Source organism: Micropterus dolomieu, linkage group LG15, assembly GCF_021292245.1.
Source record: "Micropterus dolomieu isolate WLL.071019.BEF.003 ecotype Adirondacks linkage group LG15, ASM2129224v1, whole genome shotgun sequence".
In the NCBI taxonomy this organism is placed as follows: Eukaryota; Metazoa; Chordata; class Actinopteri; order Centrarchiformes; family Centrarchidae; genus Micropterus; species Micropterus dolomieu.
In genome coordinates this window covers 16,969,091-16,993,084 of record NC_060164.1, presented here as the reverse complement: position 1 = coordinate 16,993,084, position 23,994 = coordinate 16,969,091, and the positions used below count along the sequence as shown (strand labels likewise).

Genomic DNA, 23,994 nt, shown 5'->3' with positions numbered 1-23,994 from the left:
CACATCTCATAATGCTAGGTTTATTGTAACTATGAAGTTTTAACTAAATTAAAATGATCTCATTCTGAGGAATCATCCATCTTACATGATTAATGTCCTGCTCCTTCCTCCATAGAAAAAAAAAGGATTCCTTTAACCCCTTGAATGAAGTGGGATGAAGTTTTGATCTCAAAGTCAGACAGCGTGGAGCTTATTCCTTTTTTCTGCATGCTAGTTCAATTTTTATTCATCTTAAGCTGCAGAGCCTACACAGTCGTGGGCACCATCTTGTTTAAAATTAAAATTTTCTAAATTCAGCTCAGAATAAAGTCATAAGCTCGATTCCCGTTTATCAAGGTGGTTCTCGACCAGTCTACAAGGTGTGGAGCTGTAAATGGGAATCTAGTAATGTGATTAAAAAAATGCATATAAAAGTATTGTTGACGAACTAACTCAGAGCATTTATGTCCTTTTAACCCAGAGCCATCTAACTGCAACAGCATCTAACTTTATTTTAAATCACACCCTTTATTTCTGCCACTGTCAGGGCTACTCACAGGACCGGTTATTGACAGCTGTATTATTAAAGAGGTGGTATTATGCTCATTTTCAGGTTCATAATCCTATTTTAGGGGTTGTACCAGAACAGGTTTACATGGTTTTGTAATTGTCAAAAAAAAAACACCATATTTTTTTGTCATACTGCACATTGCTGCAGCTCCTCTTTTCACCCTGTGTTGAAGGCTTCGATTTAGCTATGGAGTGATACATCTTGTCTCTAAATGATCTTTGTTGGGAGTTGCACATGCGCAGTTCCTAGGTAAGGATTACTAGCCAGTCAGAAGCAGAGAAGGGCAGGTCAGCAAAAGGCCGGCAATAGCCAATCAGAAGCAGAGAATGGCAGGTCAGCGAAAAGACAGTAAACAGCTTCTATTCAGCTGTAGGCTACATGTTGCCAACCAGGTTGGCAATTTGGACTGGAGCAAGAGTTTCAGAGTGGTGGGTTATTAATCTGTAACAAAAGTATCTTTTGTCCATAAAGTTTTAACCGAGCTCTGTCTCTACATCACAGTAACAACTTCATGTCCATTTACTGCTTGGAGGTTAGCTAGTGTTTGGAATTGAGCGGTGTGCTGCAGCTCAGTGTTTTTCCACCGGTGTTTTTGAGGGCGTGCCGGACTAGTCGCTCAGCGAGCATTATGACACGTATTTTCATTGTGACATCACAAGAAAGGGAAGTAAAGGCGGGACTACAAACGAGCGGTTTTCAGGCAGTTCAGAGCAGTGTTTTCTGTGGGAGATGGGAACTCCCTTTGGGGTGGACTTTGGGCTTTTTCACTTTGCAAACTTAGTACATGCACAAAAAAAGATATATAACTCAATAAAAAGGAGAGGGAAAAAGCCAAAAACCACATTACCATCTCTTTAATAGATTCTAATTGTTTCTGGTCCTCTTACATCAATCACTACTGATACTGCTAGATTTGTTTGCTTATTTCTTGCAGCGGGACTTGGTGTGAAATTCTTTTTATTACACTTTGGTAATATTTATGTGAATGAAACTGACTTTGAACGGTCATACGATCAAACCCAGTGGCCTTGAATTGAAAAGACTTTCCCTAGGGCTACAGTCCAGGAAGTACTGATATTTTCACTTCTTCAGGAGAGGTACATTTTCCTCTGTGGGACGAGGTCTTAATCTTTTCATTTTTTTGTATGCTGAGTCAGTTTACTCCCTGCTGGGTCCCATATGCTCAGACTCCCAAGTTTAGATGAAGAGTTCAAGAAGTTTAAGAGCAAATGCAACTAAGAGCTGAAATCCATGGGAAGAGGCTCATCATCATGTAAACAAAATGTAAATTGAGCTGATGTGGTTTAACCTGACATTTGCCTGTATGGAAAGTAAAATGTTATTTTAAAATGAGATACATAGATATGTTTACTGGAATTATTCATAATTGTGCCATTGCCCTTGACCGAGTTGCTGGTCTCAAAACTGGAGATGGTCTCCAGGCACTGCGGCTGCACGCTGTTCCTGAATAGGCAGGATGGATCAAATGTGGAAATGAGGAAAAACTTCCCTGTGGGGATTAATAAAGTGTAACTTATAACCACTCTAAAGATACCACAAATGTAGTACAAGGCAAAGTCACATTGCAGACAGGGCAGTAAAAGGTATTTATTAGTGAATGAGCAAAAACATACGCTGACACCGACGTATTATTTCAGCAAAACACCTTAAAGCTAATTGACGACAGCTAAGCAAAATACCAGTACCTTGTTACAAACAACACAAATGCCTAGTTACAAATCTGCATAAATGTCAAACTAACACGGCAGTGTTGAAAGGATGACTGATGACTAAAAGTTTGTATTTTAAATTTTACACCTGGCCAGCGGCATCCATTATCATCAACCATCAACTATAATTTAATATTCTCTATCATAAACAGTCACTTGAGGTGCCAAAGATGTAAAATGATTTGTAAGGCTATATAGTTCATGTTTCAATTATCCAAATGTATTATAATATCTATTTTTCTTAATTTCCCTTAAAAGTATCTCCAATGGTCTCCTTTTCTTGTGAGAAATTCAATAGCTTTTAGCCCTAAGGCCTTTGAAACTACTTTAAAACGGTTATCTGAATGAACTGTCCACTACTGTGCAAATGCATACGAGTGACTGGGAATAAGCATCATCTTAAACCACAAAACATTTAAAATAACTTACTGCAACAGTGTGTGAGTGAGTGAGTGAGTGAGTGAGTGAGTGAGTGAGTGAGTGAGTGAGTGAGAGAAAACTTTGGGTTGGTTTTTTTATTAATTGTTATTTATAGTTGTATTTCTTGTAAAGTTCACACCATTTATCAATATAAATGTAAAAAGGCCAATCAAGTCATCACACACATTTTTTGCCATTCACTATCTTCATGTGTTTGTATATCTGTCTACACTATTATTTTAATGATAGTTATGTGATGCCATCTTTCATCCATCAAAAGTCAAGAGAAATATATTTCATTTTTCAAGCCCTCTTGGCTCCCTCTTGTGACTGAGCATCATCACATCTGTTTTGTTAGTTGTTGTTTTTCCCCCCTTTAAAAAATGTGCAGTAACATCTGTTGACCATTAGATGGCAGTAGCAGATGAGGGCATAACAAACAACACTGCTGATAAGAGTGACACAGTAATGTCTGAAATACCCCTAAAATGGTTCTGAATTATGATGGAGAAAATGTCCCCAGTATGACCAATTACTGTAATAGAGAATATGGTGAATTAATTGGATAAAAGTGGAACTGCTATTAACAGCCCATACATTGTGTTTAGTGATTGGGACAGTTGAACTTTAAATTCTTTATGCCGTTATTTCCAAAAATATAATTTCCTATAGAGCCCAAACTGTGATTATAGCTCTCCATTTCAGTGGAAACTTTTGTAAAAGTAAATTTTCCCAAATTATTTAAAACTAATTCAACACTGACAATGTTCCCTCACCATACCTCACATATTGTAATTTTATGGCATCAAAAGAATGATATCCTAAAAGTCATTTTGAAATGGTCCAGATCCCCCAGTAGTGAACTGAGCACTTGGTTGCATGGCTTTTAGACATCAATATCTCAGTTTAAACTGCACTGAGACTGTCCCAGAGAGTGGAGGAGGCTCTCACTTTGATGTGGGATTAACATGGGTATGGGTGGTCGGGGTTAGAGGTGGTGGGCCTTTAGGTAGTGGAGAGACTGTTTACTCTACCACATTTTTCTCATTGAGCGTGTTGGTGCGTACCAAAGTGTACCAACAACATTAGACGAGTTTATATTCACATCTTAGAAAGAAATATTACCAGAGACAAACTTCAACTGAACATAAATCATGAAAGGAAAGAATAGAATTTAAACAAAACATAGCCAGCAGCCGGTCTGTAATTACTCCCTCTCTGACTTTGAACAGAGTATGACAAATTACTAGCCTGACAGCCTTATCTGCTCTGAGACGTGAACTCAGCCGCACCCTCATGACGCCACTAATCCTTATGAATTCACTTTGGGATCAGGTGTCACCTCCCAGAAATCATTATTAATAAAACACAGTGCCTCTCAACCAGCATCCATCAATCATCTCAGACACTGCAAAGCCTCTGGATCAAGATGGGTCTGCGTGGGTGAAAGGCATCCGTCCCAGCTGCTGAGCCACACAAACACACACAGTCTGCTGCCGTAGCCTGTGTTTACAACCCGCCAGAGGGCAATGTTTGGTATCTTACAGCTCTTATAACGAAGATGATGCTAATGCTCAATGATTGCTCCTGATTTCTAAAGTATGCAGTGGTAGTTACTCACTCTGTGGGAGGGTTGAGGTCCTCTAACTTGGTTTCAAAGAACTTAAGGACCTCCTCACTTTGGGAAATGTGGGAGGGAAGCTTCATCAGAGCCTGTGGGAGAGAAGGGAGTTAGAAAGCTACTGGCTGCAACAAAAACACACAGGCTTTGAAAGGCTTTGAAAGGCCACATGTATTTTTTAACGTGCTGTAGTTTGGTTTCAATGGCAATGAGTAACCAGTTTATAACATTTAGTCATTGTACAGTCAGTCAGATGAGAAGACCAGGCGGAGATGTGGAGGGTGTGGAGGGGAAGGAAGAAGGCTCTGAACCCAGAGTGAGAGTTAAAAACAAAGGAAAACACACAAAGATGATATAACAACAGCCTATCACAGCTGCTTAGACATTCAAAAGGAGACGCTTCACTGTACTTAAATCAGAAAAGACCTTCTTATAGAAACAATATTAAAAAGACATCTAGTTTTGTTGTCTTTAAGCTTTTTGCCTGCACGTCAAATCTTGCTTAGTCCGTCTAAATGAAAACTGCTGCCACACTTGTTAGCGAACCTGCCCCACGTTCCCTTCTCTGACCTACAGAATATAACAGTGTCAGGTAGCCATCTGCGCTCACTGCTACACTTTAAGTCTGCTGATTCATTCTTATTCTTCAGATTCTGTTTTACCCCTGTGTGCCCCCATTTCCTTTATAGGCTGCCTATTTACATTGGTGACAGGAAATGACCAGTACAGATAGAGCAGTTGCTTTCCTGTTGAGGCTGGTGGGGGAGATACATGTTGAGGCCTTCCTTAGAAATTCTGTGGCAAATGTTCAGGGAGTAGAGCATTGACACACACACAGATAAAGTGCTCTTTCAAACCAGCACATAAACCAACAATGAGTTGCAAAAGTTACTGTCCAAGGAGACGAGCAGACAAACCAAACCTTTGTCTTACTTTGCAGTAATTATCCAGGTGCTTCAGCCTCCTGACGGCTACATCTCTTATGTGACTTCGGCGAAACAAGACTTTACCTGAGAAAAAAAACAGAGCAGTCAGTTGTACATACACCTCCAAAAACATAAAAAAAAAAAACAAAAAAAAAACAACATTCAACAATTACAACTTCAGATATTAAAACGTACTTACTAAAATGGGGACCCCACACATGCCAAGTGTATCCAGACAGTAAAATTTAAGTTGTTAAATAGAGGTCATGATTATTATGCTAAAATAGGAATTATTCAATAAAGGGAGGTAATAGGACCCACTCCTTTCTTTTCTTCTGAAATGCTTAATTTTTTTACTCCCTTTTCTTATTCACTGTCATTAATGTAATGATGAAACCATATATATGTGTTCACTCCTTCTTTTACACATGGCCCTGCATTTTACATGTCTCAGTCTCGCCTCAAAACCCCTTCTTTTGAGTTTATTTGTTCTCTTGTGGCCCTTTTATTTACCTTTATTTATGTTTTTCTTTGTGTGGAGGTCTCGTGTTTACCTTTTTTATAACTTTAAATCCTTTACTTATGTGTGTATATTAATTTGTTGTATTGAAATGCTGGATGTATATTTGGGTGGAAAATAATAAAAAATATAAATTGTAAAAAAAAAAAAAAGCTTCTTGAGACAGGTAATGTTTACACAAGAGAGGATGCAACTGATTCATAAGATAAGATGTTCCTTAATTGATTCCCCCACAGGGGAAATTCAAATTGGCACAGGAGAATGTAGTGCAAAGTAAAAAGAAGAACATAATACAATAAAAAGTAGATGTGTTGTCAGTGTGTAGGAAGTGTGTTCCCTTCATTTACTAAAGTATCTTACATTACATTTTTAATTATACAGGCTTGATCCAAAAACAGAAGAAATCCAATGGGTCTTCTAATCCATAAATTAATGAGACCAGCTGCAGAAAGTTACTTTTCCCCTCTATTAATCCTCACATTATTACTCTTGGGAGACTGACTCCTAATATCAGTGTCTAAATGCATTAAGCCCATTAAAGAGTAAAGTTGTGCATGCTGTCTGCTGTGTGTGTGTGTGTAAGAGAAAACAGTTCACACCATGTTGGACTTACAGAGATCAAAACAGCACTGACCGGATTTCAACAGTGCAGCTTGTCTAACAAAGGATCTCTTCACTGTTCTCCTCTGCACTGGCCCACAATCAGTTTATCAGATTAGACAAATCCCTCTCTGTTAGCTTCCTACTGCCATGGCAGACCACAAACTGATTTGGCCTGGGTGGAGTATGGCAGTTAATAAAACAATGCAATGTGGCAGGCCGTAGTATGAAGTATGTTCGTATCGGTTGTGCATTAAAATGTCTGAAGGCCTTTTCTTTAGCTTCTACTGACTTGACTGCTGCAGTCTTCTGGATAAATCTAAGATGGACGTGACCGTGATATTAGGGTGTTGTGCATGCTATAGTGAATTGTGTTTATCACCTGGCAGAAAAGGAATAATCCTCTTTTTTGGGTCCTTCTGTCCTCCTTCAATTGGGAATTTGTCAAGAATTCGCATCTGCGAAAGTGAGGCAGAAAGTAAAGAGTGACACAAACATGAGTTGTGCAGCAAAACTCAAAAACACGCCCTTTCGATTTCCACGAAAAAGATGCATGCCAATATACAGTGAATGGTAAGAAATAATTATCTCCTAACTGTTGGATGGCTAAACTACATGAACTGGCCTTTAGTTACCACAAGTTCATCAGTCAAAGTTTAAAGTTGAGGAATCTGAGATGAGAAACAAAACAAAATGGGGTTCAAACTGACCTGGAACAGTCAACTTCCTTCTTAGGGTACATTAGCTCAACACGGGGTGCAATTACATATTGTCTGAAGAGCTACTGTGTCGTGCAACTACAGAGAGTTTCACTTTGATCTCTGGCGCAGCAGACAAGGTTACATGACTCACACTTGGCATGAAAAAAAAAAAAAAAAAATTAAAAGCAAGTTCGACTTAATGAGCTGAAAAAGCCATCGGATGAGATAATTAACACTTTGATGTTAACAATTGATACATGTGACCATTTATAGGATCAATCTATTGAGCGATACAGGGTGAAACAGACAGGAAACGGATACAAAGCATGCTCTATCAAGTCTTTTATGACGACAGCATACAACTATTTTCTTTTAAGTGTAGTAATTTGTAAGTATTTCAGCGTGTGAGATTATATATATATATATATAAAAATAATATACACACACACACACACACACACACAGCCGTATATGATGTACGAGCATCACATGAACACATGTGTAAAGACTCTCCAGTTGGCTGTTTGAATAAATCTCGACAATACCATGAACGTACATGACAGAGTCTTACAGCAATAGCAAGCTCAGAATCCAGATGTAGCTCCGCCTTTGTTCGTTCTGCCTTGCCTTGTTCCAGATGTGCTTTGTTAAACAGCAAGGACTGTGAGCGTCAAGCTAAAGCACACTCAACTGGGAGGACAAGACCAGGAGTTTGGTCTTTGTTTAAACCAAGCCAAGAACAGCCAGGTGGACAAACAGAATCAACCTTGGAGGGTCTCTCTGTCTGGGCCTGCAGGAGCTGTTTGTAGGATTTCTCCAGTGAGAGGTGGTTTGGTTTCTCCTCTTGTGGTTCTTTGTTTTCTGCACTCGTCTGCTGCCTTTGCTAAATTTCTCTCAGAGCATGGCATTTCCCCTCTCCTCCGAAATACTGGCCGTCAACAAGAAATGGTTTCTTTTGAAGAGGACAGCCATCATTATTGTGGTTTAAGGGCAAAGTAAAAGGGCTGAGTATAAAGAACCGCCCTGGTTAACCACACCTGCACTGCTGGTAAGATTTCTGAAGATTGGAGTTTTACACTCCTAAAACTGAAAAGGCATCAAATATATACACACACACACCAGACTGTTTTTCTTTAGACTACTATGGCAATAATAAAATTTCACAGCAAGGGCTGCAATTTCCAAGAATCCCAGTTTTCTCAACGGTACATTGGCAACTGTATTATTTGTCTGAGACACTAAGCTGCACACTCATCATGTTTTCAGCCTCCCAGCTGGATGTAGCCATATACTCCCTCTAAGATGGGAGTGTTCACTCACATTCACAAGAAACCAGCTCGGCTGACAGAGAAGCTCCTCATCCAGAAGCGATGATGATGATATCCCCCTCCCCGGGGACCTGCCTGGATACACTCACAGCTCTACGGGACAGGTGTGAAAGCGGTTTCTATGGCAAAAGCCGGACAACTTGGAACAAAAACCATTTCTCACATTTCACATACATTTAATTGAGAGGCTTCAGGGACCCCAGAGGCTGTATTTACTCTATATTTCTTTCCCAATCTGCACAGGATTCTGCAGTGTATTAAGCTGCAGAGTCAGCCAAGTGTTCCCACTGGGGAAATTAACATGTCCAAGTAGCAACAGGTGATATGATGTAATCACATTTCCCAGTGTCTTTTTACACACTCTATAATCAGTGTTGTGAATAAATGCCTCAGAAATAAAGTGCAATAAACACTCAATCATCAAACATGTCTCTATTTTGGCATCATGACATCATGGGCATGAATTATGGTGACAGGAGAAACCCAAACAGCTTCTGTACACTGTAAAGACAATCATTTGAAGCATTTAAACTTAATTGCAGTGGAGAGGGAGGAGCAGACAAAGAGAGACTACACTGTGTAGCAAGCAGACAAAGAAACTGTTCTGGGAGGAATCTCAGACAGGGTTGGAGGAATGTTTTGAGTGGGGTAAGCAATGTAATCTCATCTCTGGGTTGTGTTTTGACATCTACTTGACAGTTGTTTACTGCAGAGAGCTTATGAAGCAACAGACTTTTTGGTCATAAACTAAGAGTAAAACTAATAAAATCTAAGATTTATTGTGCATGTTGTTACAAAACCTGCATCTTCTGACAGATTTTGCTGCAACATGCTGCAAAGTGTTCAAATCTTTGGGATGTTCATCTCTGAAACCGAGGGGCTCACATGACTATAAATCAGTTTATTCATTAGGAAAGGGAATTCCACCGATCTTACACATCAAAGTCTGTTTACAGGTCTGAGACAAATGTAAAAAAAAGTTTGCATGAAATCTTTTTAGCTCCGGAGGGAAACCTGAAGTCTGATAAATTTCCTCAAGTGACTTCACTTGAGTGAGCACGCGTTGGGTCTGAAGATTACAAGTTCAAAAACGAAAAAAATCTGGCGGTGTGGTGTTAGAAAGAAGTGAGCTTACCAGACCTCTGTAGCCTGCTCCTCATCTCCGCTTGAACCTAACAGCCTGAGGTTACATTAGCCGCTACTAGCACAACATATCCAGCCAGTAGATAGTCTTCCCCCATTTGCATCAGCACCAGTTTGACAACCTTTTTTTTTTTTTATAATATAACTGTTAAAGTCTCATCTAATGTTGGGAATGTAGGCCAGACAAATTATAATGCAGAAAGGGTAGAGCTGACCCTGGTCCAATTCCCCAATCCAAAAATAATGACGACTAAGGGATTCATGGAGATGTGTCTGTCCAGAAAAAATAAAAAAAACAGGCCAGCTTTCACACTCCACAATCCTCCTGTGGAATGCTGTGACCCATGTGCTCCGTCCGCTGTGGTTGACGGGTGTGGAGAGAGAGACGGTAAACTCTGTTTGACACACTGACCATTTCTGCTCACATCAAACATATGCGGGTCAAAAACATTTCCCTTTCACACAGCATTTGGTGGAATTGAGGCTCAGCAGTATTTCAGCATAAAAACAAACGTCTTTAAAAAAAACAAGTAAATCAATGTGCTTAATTCTGCACATGCATTACAAAGAGCATACTTCCCTGTAGGTCAGCAGAAAAGATGAAGAGAGAAGGAATCAGAGATGGGATCCTGATAATTTATGATGATTGCTTCCCAGAGGAGCAGCAATGAGTTATTTTAGTGCACTGGAAAGGTTTGAAACATTAGTATGGAGTGCACTTTGACATCCATTTGGCAATGAAAATGGTTACTTCACCTTTAAAACACAAACAACAAAGTTGCCTGTTGTTGATGGGGGGTTTATAATGACCAGTACAGTACTGACGTTGGACATAGTATGAACAATCGGCCACTGCTTAAAAGGGGCTTCTTGTTCTGTGACCTTAGTTGGCTTTTCTGAATTCTGAATTAATGGTTATCAGATGAGATCATGGTCACATTTGTCAGGCTAAGGGTGCCAATGCATTTTTTCCTCTCTCTCAGCTTCTAGTAACATAAAACATACAATTGTGCTATGAAGACAGAGGACTGTGCAGAGTTGGGGATAGATTGTAGGTGTCAGTTGGCAGACACACAAACAACAGCTCAGTTTCTGCCTGGAGAAAGGACAAAATATTCTATCAAGTGAGACTATTGGTGATCACGCAACATTATTGAAATCAAAAGGAGACATGCAGCAGTTATATCTAAACTTTGGAGAAGGGAAAGCATCTTCATTTCAGTCTTTAAATCCAAGGCTCCAAAACTGCTCATTACCCCCATCCCCCCCCAACCCTTTCCTGACCACAGCTTCCTCCTTGTTTCATCCACTGCATTCCGGGATTGGTCCTTGCATTACCTAAACTACATCCTCCTCCTGAAGAGCGTACTGCAAATCTCTCAAATTACCACACAAAAAGTATAGTTTGGTGTTATTCAGCAGATTTTTTGGTGGAATTTGTTTATGCAACTGTTGACATGCTATGTTTACTAGCAGTTCACTCCAACTATCACAGATTAGCTGCAACTGCAAATGTGCTTCATGCAAGACACTTCATCTTTCACTTATATGACTATGTTCATGAAAGGACAAATAAAACAAACCATCCCCACCCATTTTGTATGGACAGCTGCAGCCTGTTGTTCCTCACAGATTACCGTGGCCAGACAAACACACCCAGGCAGCAGGGATCTATGGACAAGACTAATGTTTACAGAGACAGGAGAGAAGCTCTGTTTCCATCAAACAGACCAGGGCACAATTTTCCTGGCTATTAGCAAGAGACCAGAGAACAAAGGGTTTCCTTTGCTGCCTTCAACAGAGCCAGCCTACCAGAGCCACGGCGCTATAAAGTATAGTCTGGCAGAAAGGGTTATCAGAGAAGAGCAAGAGCATCTTTTAACAGAAAAAGCCATAAGGTAAGGATAAGGTATGCACTGATTTAGGTTTAAACCCCTCACACCATTGCTTCAGCTACTAGATGCTTTGAACAAACTATAGTAGAGACAATTCAGCCCTGTGTGGTTAAAATGTAAACGTGTTGAACTGTTACTGTTAAAATACAGAGATTTCACTTGAGGCTACCGGATCCCTGAAAAAAAATCCTTAGGCATAACTTTGCCCCATGCTTTATTCTGCATTTTGACTGAGGTTGTTTTTTCTTCCCACATCTGCAGACTGGATTTCCCCCATTTCCCTTTTTCCCCAAGCAGGCTCCAGTAGTCTTAAATGAGACCTTTTACTATGCATAGCGCCTTCCAGCAGCTGAACAAAGGGTCAAATTGACCTCACAGAGTTTGATATGAAGAGAAGACATTCACTCTCATACACAATTAAAATATTTAGAACTGATGCTGCTCATGGACTAAGTGACTGTAGATGTATTTAGATAATTTACCAAGATAACATACCTGTAGGTCAAAGAATTTGCTGTATCTTCTGTAGACGACATGGGAAGTAGAGTCTGAGTAAGTGACGTTGATGAGGTATACCTAGTGAGAGAAGGGCAAACAGAACAGGTCCATTAGGAACAAAGTCACTTTGTCAAAGATACCAGGGCACCACTTTAGCTTGACTTGCCCTAATGACACAAAGTGCATTCCTCCTAACTTAACTTCAAGCGGTCGTTGAAGGTCAAATAAACAAATTAAGTTCATTTGTTTCCATCACACATTAGAAAGCCATCAGGGGTCAAAAACATTTCAAATATATCATTGAAACCATTTATAATTAATTATATTTGTGTTCTCAACAAGCATCAATGCAACCAAAACTGCGTTCTATAATGACAGAATAAGCAGTTCCATTGACTCAAGGAAATTATTTATTCACTTTTAAAACGCTACTAAATCCTCCACCTCCTCCACCCACAAACTTGTCTGCTGATACCTTTGCTGCCTTCTTCACAGGCAAAGTGGCGGCTATAACTAGCCAATTCTCTAAATCTCTCAAAATCAACAATTCTATTCCCGCCCTGGTCAGCTCCCACTGTGTGAGCACAGCACAGGAAAACCTATCATGTAGCAGTCCTTATACACATCTCCCTCAATCTCCCTCGAGAAATGGCGCAAAAGGCTCAACACCAAGGCTAACATGTAGCATTCCTACTACATCTGTTCTTCTGCCCTCCCAGGACAATGGCACTTCGTTCTCCGTGACAGGAGTAAACGGGCAGAGTGAAGTATCAGAACTCCTGACCCATAGCCGTCCCACTACATGCCCACTGGACCTGATTACTACGAATCTCCTCCAAGCCATATCTCTTACTGTGGTCCCTGCAATCACTCATGTGATAAATACTTGTCTGGCTTCAGGAACCTTCCTGACCACTTTCAAAAGGGCTCAGGTTACACCCTTGCTTAAAAAGCCCTCACTCAACCAAACTCAAGTTGAGAACTATCGGCCAGTTTCTCTTCTACCATTTTTATTCAAAACTATCAAATGGGCAGTCTTCAAACAGGTCTCAGAATTATTCTCACAGAACGACCTCCTAGATCCATATCAGTCTGGTTTTAAGAGTGGCCACTCTACTTAAACGGCCCTTTCGTCTGTAACAGAAGCCCTAAGGTCAGCTAAAGCTGCAGCGCAATCCTCGGTTCTTATCCTGCTGGACCTATCAGCTGCCTTTGACACAGTCAATCACAAGATCCCCCTATCCGCACTCTCAGCAATGGGCATCTCGGGTAAAGCACTCCTGTGGCTCGAATCCTACCTCTCGGGGCGTTCCTACAATGTTTTGTGGTACTGACAATTATCCTCCCACTGCCTCTTCACAGGGGTACCCCAAGGCTCAGTGCTAGGGCCGCTACTCTTCTCAAGGTTTGCCACCTTCAACTAAACCTCTCTAAGACTGAACTCTTGGTCACTCCAGCCAAGCAATCTATCCACCATAACATCAAACTACAAATTGGCTCCTCAACCATCACTCTAACCAGGGTGGTGAGAAACTTGGGTGTCATGATTGATGACCAGCTGTCCTTTACAGACCATGTTGCTGCTGTCTCTTGGTCGTGCTGCTTTGCTCTATACAACATCAGAAAAATCAGGCCCTACCTCACTCAATATGCCACCCAGCTTCAGGTACAGGCCATGGTTACCGCTCGCCTCAACTATTGCAATGCCGCCCTAGCGGGTCTTCCAGCTTGTGTGGTGAAACCCCTACAAATGGTTCAGAACGCAGCAGCGCGTCTGGTTTTTGATCAGCCCAAAAGGACGCGTGTCACTCCATTAGCGCTTACTAGTATTTATTGCTGCTTTTATTAATATGTATTGTCAGTTGTAGATCTCGTGCTGTATTTTATGCTCTGTTAATGATTGTATGTTGTTCCTCAAATGTAAGTCGCTTTGGATAAAAGCGTCTGCCAAATGATTAAATGTAAATGTGTTTTTGAGTGGAGCTGATCAAATGTGACTGATTCAGTACCTTGTAGAATCAACATCTTTGCATTTCACTTTTGTAATGGCCACCTGAGTCCACGGTCTGAGTGAACAAATGCTCCCATTATGTCAACAACTTCTAGTGCTCCTGTCCATCACCAGGAATAATGACAGGGAAGAAGTGCTTACTCACAGAAACTGAAATGGGAATATAGTTTCCCTGGCAGACATTTACAGAACAAAACAGTGTTGTAGGAAGTAAGTCCAAAATAAATTTGCCTCAACAATAAAAAGGGCAACAACAAACAATTGTGCACACCCTGAGGTTCAGAAACAGATGGCTGTACCTAATGCATTTCCATCTAAGCACAAGGACCAGAGTGTTTACAAAAGCAGCATTTACACATATGGTGGCAATATGCAAGGACATCAGTTTCTAGTTTAAAATGCAGCCTTCATTCGGCACACAGTTCATTACAGAAAGAGTGTGCAGGGAGGCGGAACGAGTTCTCCAGCAGCTCGCTAATTAGATACAGACAGCATGACCAAACACTCAGGCAACAGCATGGCTCAAAGTGAGGCTGTGTGAGGTCAAGATATGTCCCAAAAGAACCATGAGCTATGTTTATGTTTGAACATAACAATATAATTTCTGAGATTAGCACATTGTTATGAGTTTATGAATGTATACTTTTTATGAAACACTTAAAAGTAAAGTCAGGAATTGATTGTGATTACTGATACAAATAGTATTACATTCTTTACAGTGGATTCAAAACAAGTAAACACCACATATGAATGCATATTTATGTCTGGGTTCATCTGCATTAAATTCTCATTTTAACTAAATATTAAAAGCTGTATCCAACAAGGTTGTCCATGCAGTAAGTTGTACAAACTGAAGCCTTCTCATCGGATCTCATCTCTGCTGAAATTATCTTCCAGCAATGTATGTAAACAAGGATAAGTTGCCATGCACTCTCTTGCCCCAGTGCCATGAGTCCCTGGAAGGAAGTCACAATTGAACAGTGGGGACAAAAGACAAAGGGTTGCTTCTTTCCTCTCTCAAACCGGATAAGCATTTTCAGTTGCTTAGCTCATAGATAATGAGATTTTTTCCCCCTTCCCTTCCCTCATGGGGACTTCCCAGTCAACCCTCACCTCCGGCTTCCATCCCAGGGGAAAGTCTGTGCCCTGCGTTTAGTGGCCTTGGGGAGCCTCCCTCAGCAGGAGATGGATGATGAAATTGATCCCAACTCTCATTCATTAATCCAAATGTACCTGATGGGCTAATTGATTTTTGCAGCCCCGCTGAGAAAGGTCTTGTGGCTCATCTGATTTGATTACTCAAGTCAGTAAGATAACACCAAGACCAGGCCATGCAGTCAAAAATAAATAAATAAACGACACGTCTACAGCCACGCTAGCAGCTCTGTAAGGCTGTCCTTAGGCACCGCAGTGCTTTGTGCTAAATGCCAACATGACAATGCTAACATGCTGATGTTTAACATTTATAATGTTTATTGCGTTCACCATCTTAGTTTAGCATGTTCGCATGCTAACATTTTCTAATCAGCACAAAACACAAAGTACACAGTGAGGCTGATGGGGATGTCATTAGATTTGCAAGTATTTAGTCAGAAAAGTACTTTGACCTGATGAAGAGGCCAGAAGAAGAGTCAGAGGACACCATGAATGTCTGTACAAAATGTCACGGCTGTCCATCCATTAGTTGTTGATATATTTTAGTCAACACTGCAATTAATAGAGCCATAGTGAACTACCAAAGGTCAGCACCACATACTTCCTACTAGACATACGTGTTTATTGTTAAAGCTGGGGCAGGTAACTTTGGTGAAACTAGCAAGAGACTAGCTAGACTAGACAAAATCTAGACTAGCTAGATTTCGAAAGTATCCAACCGATAAAACCCTCCCTTGAGGCCTCCCTCCAAAGCCACTCAAAGTGAGTAATGGGCAGTTCACACAGAGACTGGCAGGTAGGCAGCAAGACAATCATTTCATTTGGACTAAATGGAATTTTTTTGTCACTAGATTTCTACAGACATTCACATGTAGATAGGGATGAAACGATTACCGGTTCAACGGTAAACCATGGTAAAATTCGACGGTTAATATTACCGTACACATTTTAATTACCATGGTAACCGGGTGCAGTTATAATCTCACGGCAAACATGCGCAGAATGCAACGTGGGTTTGTTTGGGTTGATGACAACACAGCGCTGCGGAGATTTTTCAGTCACTCTGAAGTCCGTCCGGTCGAAACTTGATTTAAGAAAATAACCTTATAGTGAACGTCAGGGTGAGTTAACTTTTAGCTTTGGTTTGTCTCTCCGACTTGCCAACAGCGTGTAAACTGAAGCTCTCTGTGTTAGCCACTCTTGTAAAAACGCTACACGTTGTTCTGTAGCTGTTGAGCCTATTCGTCCACTGCACATGATAACACATTATGCAGTTTAGTCAACCAACCAGCATTTCTAGAAACGCTACAGACTCCTCTGTATTTATGTCAGTTTTTGGGCTCATTGCAGTTACTATCACTGTTTTCTAAAGACATTTGTTTTCATGTAATTGTCCACAGGGTCATTGTATTACCGATGTAATATAAAATAAGATCTTGATGATGCACACTTAGATGATTTTCATGTTTACAAAAAGGTATATTATTTTATTTTTTATGCAAACAAAATGGCAATTGTATTTGTAGTTTTCTATATAAAACTTGTTGAAATGGTTTGTGTGTGTGTGTGTGTGTGTCAGTACATTTTAATATTTTTTGGCACATTTTTACAATACCGTGATAATACTGATAACCGTTATAATTTTAGTCACTATAATCGTGATATTGAAATTTTCATACCGTTTCATCCCTACGTGTAGGAGTCATGACCGGAATACTCCAGTCTTTGAGACAAAAAAAAGGGAAGCAGAGATTGAAAACAGAGGACTCCACGCTGGGATTTTACTGTTTGCGATAAAAAAAATAAATAATAAAAAATGTTCAATTATGTTCAGCCAGGGAACATGAAAAGCAACTCACCGTCTACTTGACAACTTTTTTCACCTCTCTCTGAAATGACAAGCCTGAATTAGCAGACATCCCTATGTGACACGCTAGAACTCACGCTGAAAAACAATTAATCAATTATATGACTGGCAATAGACCCTGACAAACGGTTGATCCTCTCTTTACACCAGGCATATCTTGGTAGCAACAGCATGAGCTGAATCTAGAATTAAATCATGTATTTACATCACTTATCTACCTTTATGTCTTCATTGCATGCTAAGCTACACAAACAAAATCTCCTGGCTCTATTTTTGATTCATCAGTTCCCAAAGTATTGTCTCTGCATTTCTCATCCAGCAAGTTCCACATGCTTTAATCTTAGCCAAGCAGGACGAACCACCTCTGACGTCAAATATCTATTGACAAACTTTTTGACTTTGTAATTTGTTGGAGGCAGACTCTGCCTTTGCATAGGGGTTGCCTGACTGGCTATACTCTGTAAATAATGTGACCAACAAGGAAGCATGTGCATCATTTTTACCTCAACTACTCCAGCAATCACACTGACAACTGACTACCAAAGGGATACTCACACTGATCTGCAAATATGTCCAGGTAATATTATAATATTGAATGAAGGTTGGCTTAGTTGCGGGCTACTTTCTGTGGTTTCTTTCATTATTATTGTAAAATGTGTAGTCTTTGCTGTCACAGACTTGTGTTAATGAGCTGAGCAGGTTATTTAATTAGAAGGATATTACACCCAGTCTGATACTTACATTTACAATTATTAATTTAGCTGACGCTTTTATCCAAAGCAGATTACAATTGCTATTTATGTCAGAGGTCGCACTACTCTGGAGCAACTTAGAATTAAGTGTCTTGCTCGTGTCACAGTGGGGAGTTAAACCCAGGTCTCTCACACCGAAGGCATGTGTCTTATCCACTACCCCTACTTCATTATGTTTTCTTTAAAAAGTTGAAAGGGTCTTTAATGAAAGGCGGCATACAGGTAATGTTGTGTTTTTAGATAAAGAGGAAGTTCTTTCTTTAGGTGTGTCAGGTAAACTTCAAAGCAGCACTATCATTATGTGATACGGAGAAAAGGGATGAACTATTTTAAGAACAACCTGTTTGAACAAATGGTGTGCTTCATTTCTCCCTGATGACTAAATGTCTGAGATAACCGGTGTTAAATTTTCGAAATGTCTGAGATGACATATCACCAAACATCTGATTCCCTATGCATCATCTCAGCTGAGCCTGTGCTTTTTGTGCAGAGAAGATAACTTTCAGAGATTGTTTAGCATAACCACTGGCAACATATTTTGCCATCAATTTATGTGCAGAACAGGTTTCATTAGTATGCATTATATTGATTAAATACAGGCAAACATACTTTACGTTGCCTTTTAGTTGATGAGTTACCATTTACAATATGCGCTTTAATGGTGCTGCCGTTGTGTGACGTCAGACGCCTGCTTCTTCATCAAGCTGGGGTAGATTGATTTGCCCCAGAGTTTAGGGACTCCGACTTTGAGTAGAATTTTATTGTACTTTTTCCTAGTAGGAGGTCTGAAATTTGTAGACGGAAAAGGTAAATTAGCCTAGTCAGTTTCTGTTTTGTTGAGGCACAGAGAACAGCCTTTTTGCCAGATTAACTGTTACACACATCAGTGTCCATAATTAGCTTACCAAATACTTGGTGAATAAAATAAATGGAGGTCAGACGCCACAGGCAGGTTGCTGAAATATGCCTACTTCTCCGTAAACTAACCACCACAACACATAAGTTGACTGACCACATTTTGATTTGCATTGGCTCTGCACACTGTTGGCGACATGTACCTTACATGAACAGGGACTTTCTATTTCTCCTCTGTGACAGCTAAGACAATACTTTCAGTAGCCACTTTACGGCTGAATAGAATAACTTAACTATTCCTGCTGGTACTTATCTCTCACACACACAGAGAGACTCGCTTCCCACAACAAATCTGCTGGTCTGTGTCACACACAGGTTACACAAGGCAACTTTCCTTAAACAGGGAGGCTCAGCAGGTCACAGAGCAGAGCTAGGCTGTGGCTGTGCTAATATAACTTGTTAAAAAATGTCCATGACAACAGTCTCTCTTCTCTTAACGAAGCAGTTTTTTAATCATTTCAATCTCAAACAAATACTTTTTGGGTAACAATCAAACTTTAACAATAGCCGTGATAGACAATAAAAAAAGTCCTGTTAATCATTCAGATTACAACACAGCAAAATGTGTGTCATAATGCTCGCCAAGCAGCTAGTCCGACATGCCCTCAAAAACACCAGTGGAAAAACACATTGCCTGTCCTACTCTGCTTCTGATTGGCCAGTAGTCCTTAACTAGGAATTGCGCAAGTTCAACTCCCAACAAAGATCTTGTAGAGATAAGATGTATCCCTCGATAACTAAAACGAAGCGTTCAACACACAGGGTGAAAAGAGGAGCTGCAGCAATGTGCAGTAATTTTCAAAAAATGTGATGTTTTTTGAAAATTAAACCATGTAAATCTGTTCTGGTACAACCCCTCAATAAGATTTTGAACCTGAAAATGAGCAAAATATGACCTCTTTAAAATGCACTCAGCTCCTCATGAAATCAGCTCAATAACAGAATTTTGTTTCCATATGCGATTTTGTGTATTATTCTGCATTAGAAATAACATTTAATCATGAAGTTCTTTATGGTGTAAAATTAACTGTACCCATCTTAATGTAGACTGTGTTAATTTACCTGCCAATGTCATACTGTCGATAATTATGTGTTCCTGACAAAACTTTTTTTATTTTTCACTGCAGATTTTTTAGGAGGAGAAAACTCAAAGCAGGAACATTAGTGCTTGCACTTTTAATTGTTCTTTATCTCTGTAAAGACTTTGACCACAAAGCCATTCAACTCCAAGAAAATGGGGAGTACGATGGCAGTCAAAGAAAGGCATCCACCATAAACACATCCCCGCCAAGATGTGAAAAAAATGTTTCTGCTGACAAAATCCCAGGCTTCAGCTTTCTTCCTGATAGGATTAAAGACTTTCTCTACTATCATCACTGTCGCCATTTCCCAATGCTACTGGACATCCCTGACAAATGTGGACGAGCTGATGAATCTGCAGACATCTTTCTTCTGCTGGTCATTAAAAGCCCCCCTTTAAATTACGACCGCCGAGAGGTGCTGCGTAAAACCTGGGCTCAAGACCGGTTACACAATGGTGTGTGGATCAAGAGGATCTTCATCTCAGGAACGTCGAGTACTGGTTTGGGGAAAACGAAGCTGAATAAACTCCTCGCTCTGGAGCAAGAGGAGCACAATGACATTCTCCAATGGGACTTTAACGAATCATTCTTAAACCTCACCTTGAAGCAGATACTCTTCTTAGACTGGATGGAAAGAAACTGTCAGAACGTTCGCTTCCTGCTAAATGGCGATGATGACGTCTTTGTCAACACGAACAATGCGGTTGAGTATCTCCAAGGCCTCAAGAATAATGACGGAAGGAGGCACCTCTTTACTGGCCATCTCATCAGACGTGTGGGTCCAATTAGATCATCAAAGAGCAAGTATTATGTTCCATTGGAGGTATACAAGTCAAACTTATATCCCCCTTACTGTGGCGGTGGGGGCTTCATCATGTCTTTCTACACAGCTTTGGTCATACACAGGATGTCCCAGTCGATTCCTATGATTCCCATTGATGATGTTTACATGGGCATGTGTCTGGCCAAAGCAAAACTAGCACCTGTTTCTCATATGGGTGTGAAGACGGCAGGATGGCACATTCCCTCCAGAAAACTAGATCAATTTGACCCTTGCTATGTAAAAGAACTGCTTCTGTTACACGGATTCCGACCAAATGACATGTATGTCATGTGGGAGACAATACAGGAGCCCAATCTGATATGTTGATCCTCAACAAAATTGCTTTGGAGAAAAACAGTAATTTCCAGGAGCTTATTGTTTGCTCGTAGTTTGCGAGAGCAGACATGACCTTCTTCATTCTATCATGAGAAAAGGTTTAAAATATTTTGCTGCAGCTTCTCAGTAGGCGTCTGTCCAATGCAGTCCAAATCATTTATTTTTACATTTTTTGTGCGGCGAGCAGGAGAGTATGCTTTGTGTATTACATACTTGCATAACTGCTGTCAGCTTGATGTTGTGATAGTGATGTGACTAGGGCTGGTGTTGATCTGCAATACTTTCTCACTACAAACTAAAAGTAAATTGCTTGTTTGTTAGCAATAATATCTGCTCTGTAAATGTCATATTCTGTGTTATCTTAGAAAAACAAAAGGGAGAATAATGTTTTAAATTTCTTGGTTTTGTGAGGTCACCCAGTGTCAGTGTTAGGTCCCTGTCTCCATAGATGGAGAACTTGTTTCCATCCAGCCAATTATATTACTTAATGTTTACCCAAAGTAGGGCTTTAAAAAAAATGACTATTTTCATTGTCAATTAATCCGTTGATTCATCGATTAGCCCCGCGACCCTGTACGCAGGATAAGCGGTTGACGATGGATGGATTCATCGATTAGTTGTTTAGTTTAAAAAATGTCAGAAAAATGTCGATAAGATTCCCCAAAGTCCAAGATGACACAATGCGAATAGTCAGTTTACCGCGATAGAGGATAACTGAAATCAGAAAACATTTAGCCTACATTTCAGAGGCTGGAGTGAGATACCTTTTCTTAAAAAACAGTTTTAATCTAATAGTTCACAATTAATTGATTAGTCGTTGCACCTCTAAACTATGGATAAAGCAGAAACAAAACTGTTCCATCATAGTCACACTAACAGCGAGACAGCAACCTGCTAAGAGCACAATAAGAGCCACATACTTTGAACAACAACCTAGATTAGCTTTTCCTGCTAAAGTCTCCTTTTCATCCAACCTTCAAACATGAACATGTCTTGTCCTGCACCTTAGCTTGTTGAACAAGTGAACAGTCACAGGGGGAAAGTGCAACACTACTGTCATATTAGCAAATTAGCTGGTCAGCTGCAGCACATTAAACTAACGTCACATGTGAAAGTACCCGCAAATATCACTTAGGTCCGTTTGAATGCTGGTGTGGTCATTACTCAATACCACCACTGGCTTGTGAGCTACAGCTCCAGTTTGTTGAATTCAGCCTGCCAGCTTCTGTCCGCCAAACACAGACAATGACCCACACCCATCCATCTGCCAAAAGAAGCACTCCAGACATTTCCCATAATACACTTTTCTTCCATTTAATCATAAAATACTATTGACAATACAGTTTAAAAACACGTTGACAATATTTTTTTGACTGCAAAAAGGGATGACATGATTTTCAGTTCAGTTTCTTTAAAGTTTTCAACTATGCTAGCAGCTCTGTGGTCAGGATGTTCTTTGTGCTGAATGCTAACATGCTCACAATGACCATGCTAACATGCCGGTGTTCAGCAGGTGTGATGTTTATCAAGTTCACCATCTTAGTTTACCGTGTTAGCATGCTAATGTTTGCTGCTTAGCATAAAATACAATTGAGGCTAATGAAATGTCATTAGTTTTGCAAGAATTGGGTCAAAAATAAGACAAAATTACAAATTCACACAACTTTAAATACTGACCGTTTGATGGCGCTAAATGACATAAAGTCAGATACCATGTCAAATGTCATCCATCTATCCACATTTTACTCAAAGCCACAAATGTAAATCTCATGGTGGCAGAGGAGGGATATTCAGTTCCAAAGCCACTGGGATTCATCCTCTGGACACCATGAATGTCTGTGCAAAAATTCAAATGAATCCAATTATATTTTAGATCTTTTTCAGTCCAGAACAAAGTGGTGAACTTAACTTATAGTGCTGCCAACCACAGAGCTGCTAGCATGGAGCCTACATTTGTGAAGTTAATAGCTACTTGAACTACATGATAACAGAAACAACGGATGAGGAGACAACTTACATAGTGTTTGGAGGGATTCCTCCTCTTCTGCACGTCCACAACATTAACGTCAAGGACAGTGGGGAGCTGCATCTTCACAAACCAAGTAGGATTTGCACCAAGAAACACTCCAAATGCTACAAAAGAAGATGTTCACCCATGAAAACGATATGGAGGATCAGAGACCATACGGGAACTGCCTTGTGAGGAATTCTGGTTAGAAATGCAAACTTGATAGAAGGATTAAAAAGTCTTTCAGCACTCTGCAGGCTCTGGGTGCATGCACGAAATGATGGTGTCGGGCAGTCTCGGCGCTTCTGAACTCCTTGTGAAACATGACAACGCAGTAAAACTGGCGTTTAATCAATCTTCTCCTCCCTTAAGAGGGGCTGGACTGCCTCAGGAAAGTACGGACAGGAGGGCAGTACAAATCAATATGTACGGGGCGGTGCTGTTTCAGCTGGCTGGACACGCTGCACGGGTCCCTTTGAAGAAGTGGGACCTGTTTCTTGTGTCTCACGTGTAACATTGTACCAAACTCTCTTGATGCTACATGGTTTTAGTAGCTTTTACTTAAAACGTATGCAAATAGATGCACAGAAGTTGAAGAAAGGCATAAGAATTGACAAACATTGATGTTTTATGTTTTGAAAGTTTTTGTGTCAATAAACTCTAAATACTCTTCTGTGTGCAAAGAGCTGTATTATTTACTAGAAAAAAAGCTTAACACGCATGAACAGCCACACATGTCTGCTTAGCTGACAGTCATATAACATTTAATTTACACAATACACGATGCCGTTCCTTTCAAAGTTTCAATAGGATTTCCTACAGCACTTAAACTCGACATATGACTTTGCTCCCTCCTGGTGGAGGGGGCATGAGTGAAGAAGAGAATAACATCCCACAACATTAAATTAATCTGCCCACACGGGGGCGCTACACAACACAAACAATGATATGTGAAGAAGTTGTGCAACTAATGTTTTTTATTATAATTTGCACTCTGCAGAGGTGGGTAAGGTACAATTACAGTATTTAATCACGTACTGCACTTAAGTACAGTTCTGAGGTATGTGTATTTTATTTGAGCAATCCATGCCACCTTATAGCCTATTTCTACTC

At 40.2% G+C, this 23,994-nt stretch overlaps 2 protein-coding genes across 3 annotated transcripts in view; one reads left to right on the top strand and one right to left on the bottom strand.

Annotated features, from left to right (window-relative positions):
• sh3pxd2ab (SH3 and PX domains 2Ab) overlaps positions 1–23,291 on the bottom strand; it is a 54,880-nt gene extending 31,589 nt beyond the window's left edge. For both annotated transcript variants that reach the window (XM_046070955.1, XM_046070956.1), the window contains exons 1-5: positions 22,891–23,291; positions 11,930–12,010; positions 6,750–6,825; positions 5,255–5,331; positions 4,322–4,413 (exon numbers count right to left, since the gene is read on the bottom strand). In XM_046070955.1, the coding sequence (XP_045926911.1) occupies positions 4,322–4,413; positions 5,255–5,331; positions 6,750–6,825; positions 11,930–12,010; positions 22,891–22,962 (398 nt within the window). In that variant the 5' untranslated portion in view covers positions 22,963–23,291. The remainder of the gene's footprint in view (positions 1–4,321; positions 4,414–5,254; positions 5,332–6,749; positions 6,826–11,929; positions 12,011–22,890) is intronic.
• On the top strand, positions 17,535–20,864 carry LOC123984451 (N-acetyllactosaminide beta-1,3-N-acetylglucosaminyltransferase 3-like). The gene is made up of 2 exons (XM_046071363.1): positions 17,535–17,542; positions 19,760–20,864. The coding sequence occupies exons 1-2, from the start codon at positions 17,535–17,537 to the stop codon at positions 20,862–20,864; spliced, it is 1,113 nt and encodes a 370-aa protein (XP_045927319.1).
• Positions 23,292–23,994: the final 703 nt, after the last annotated feature.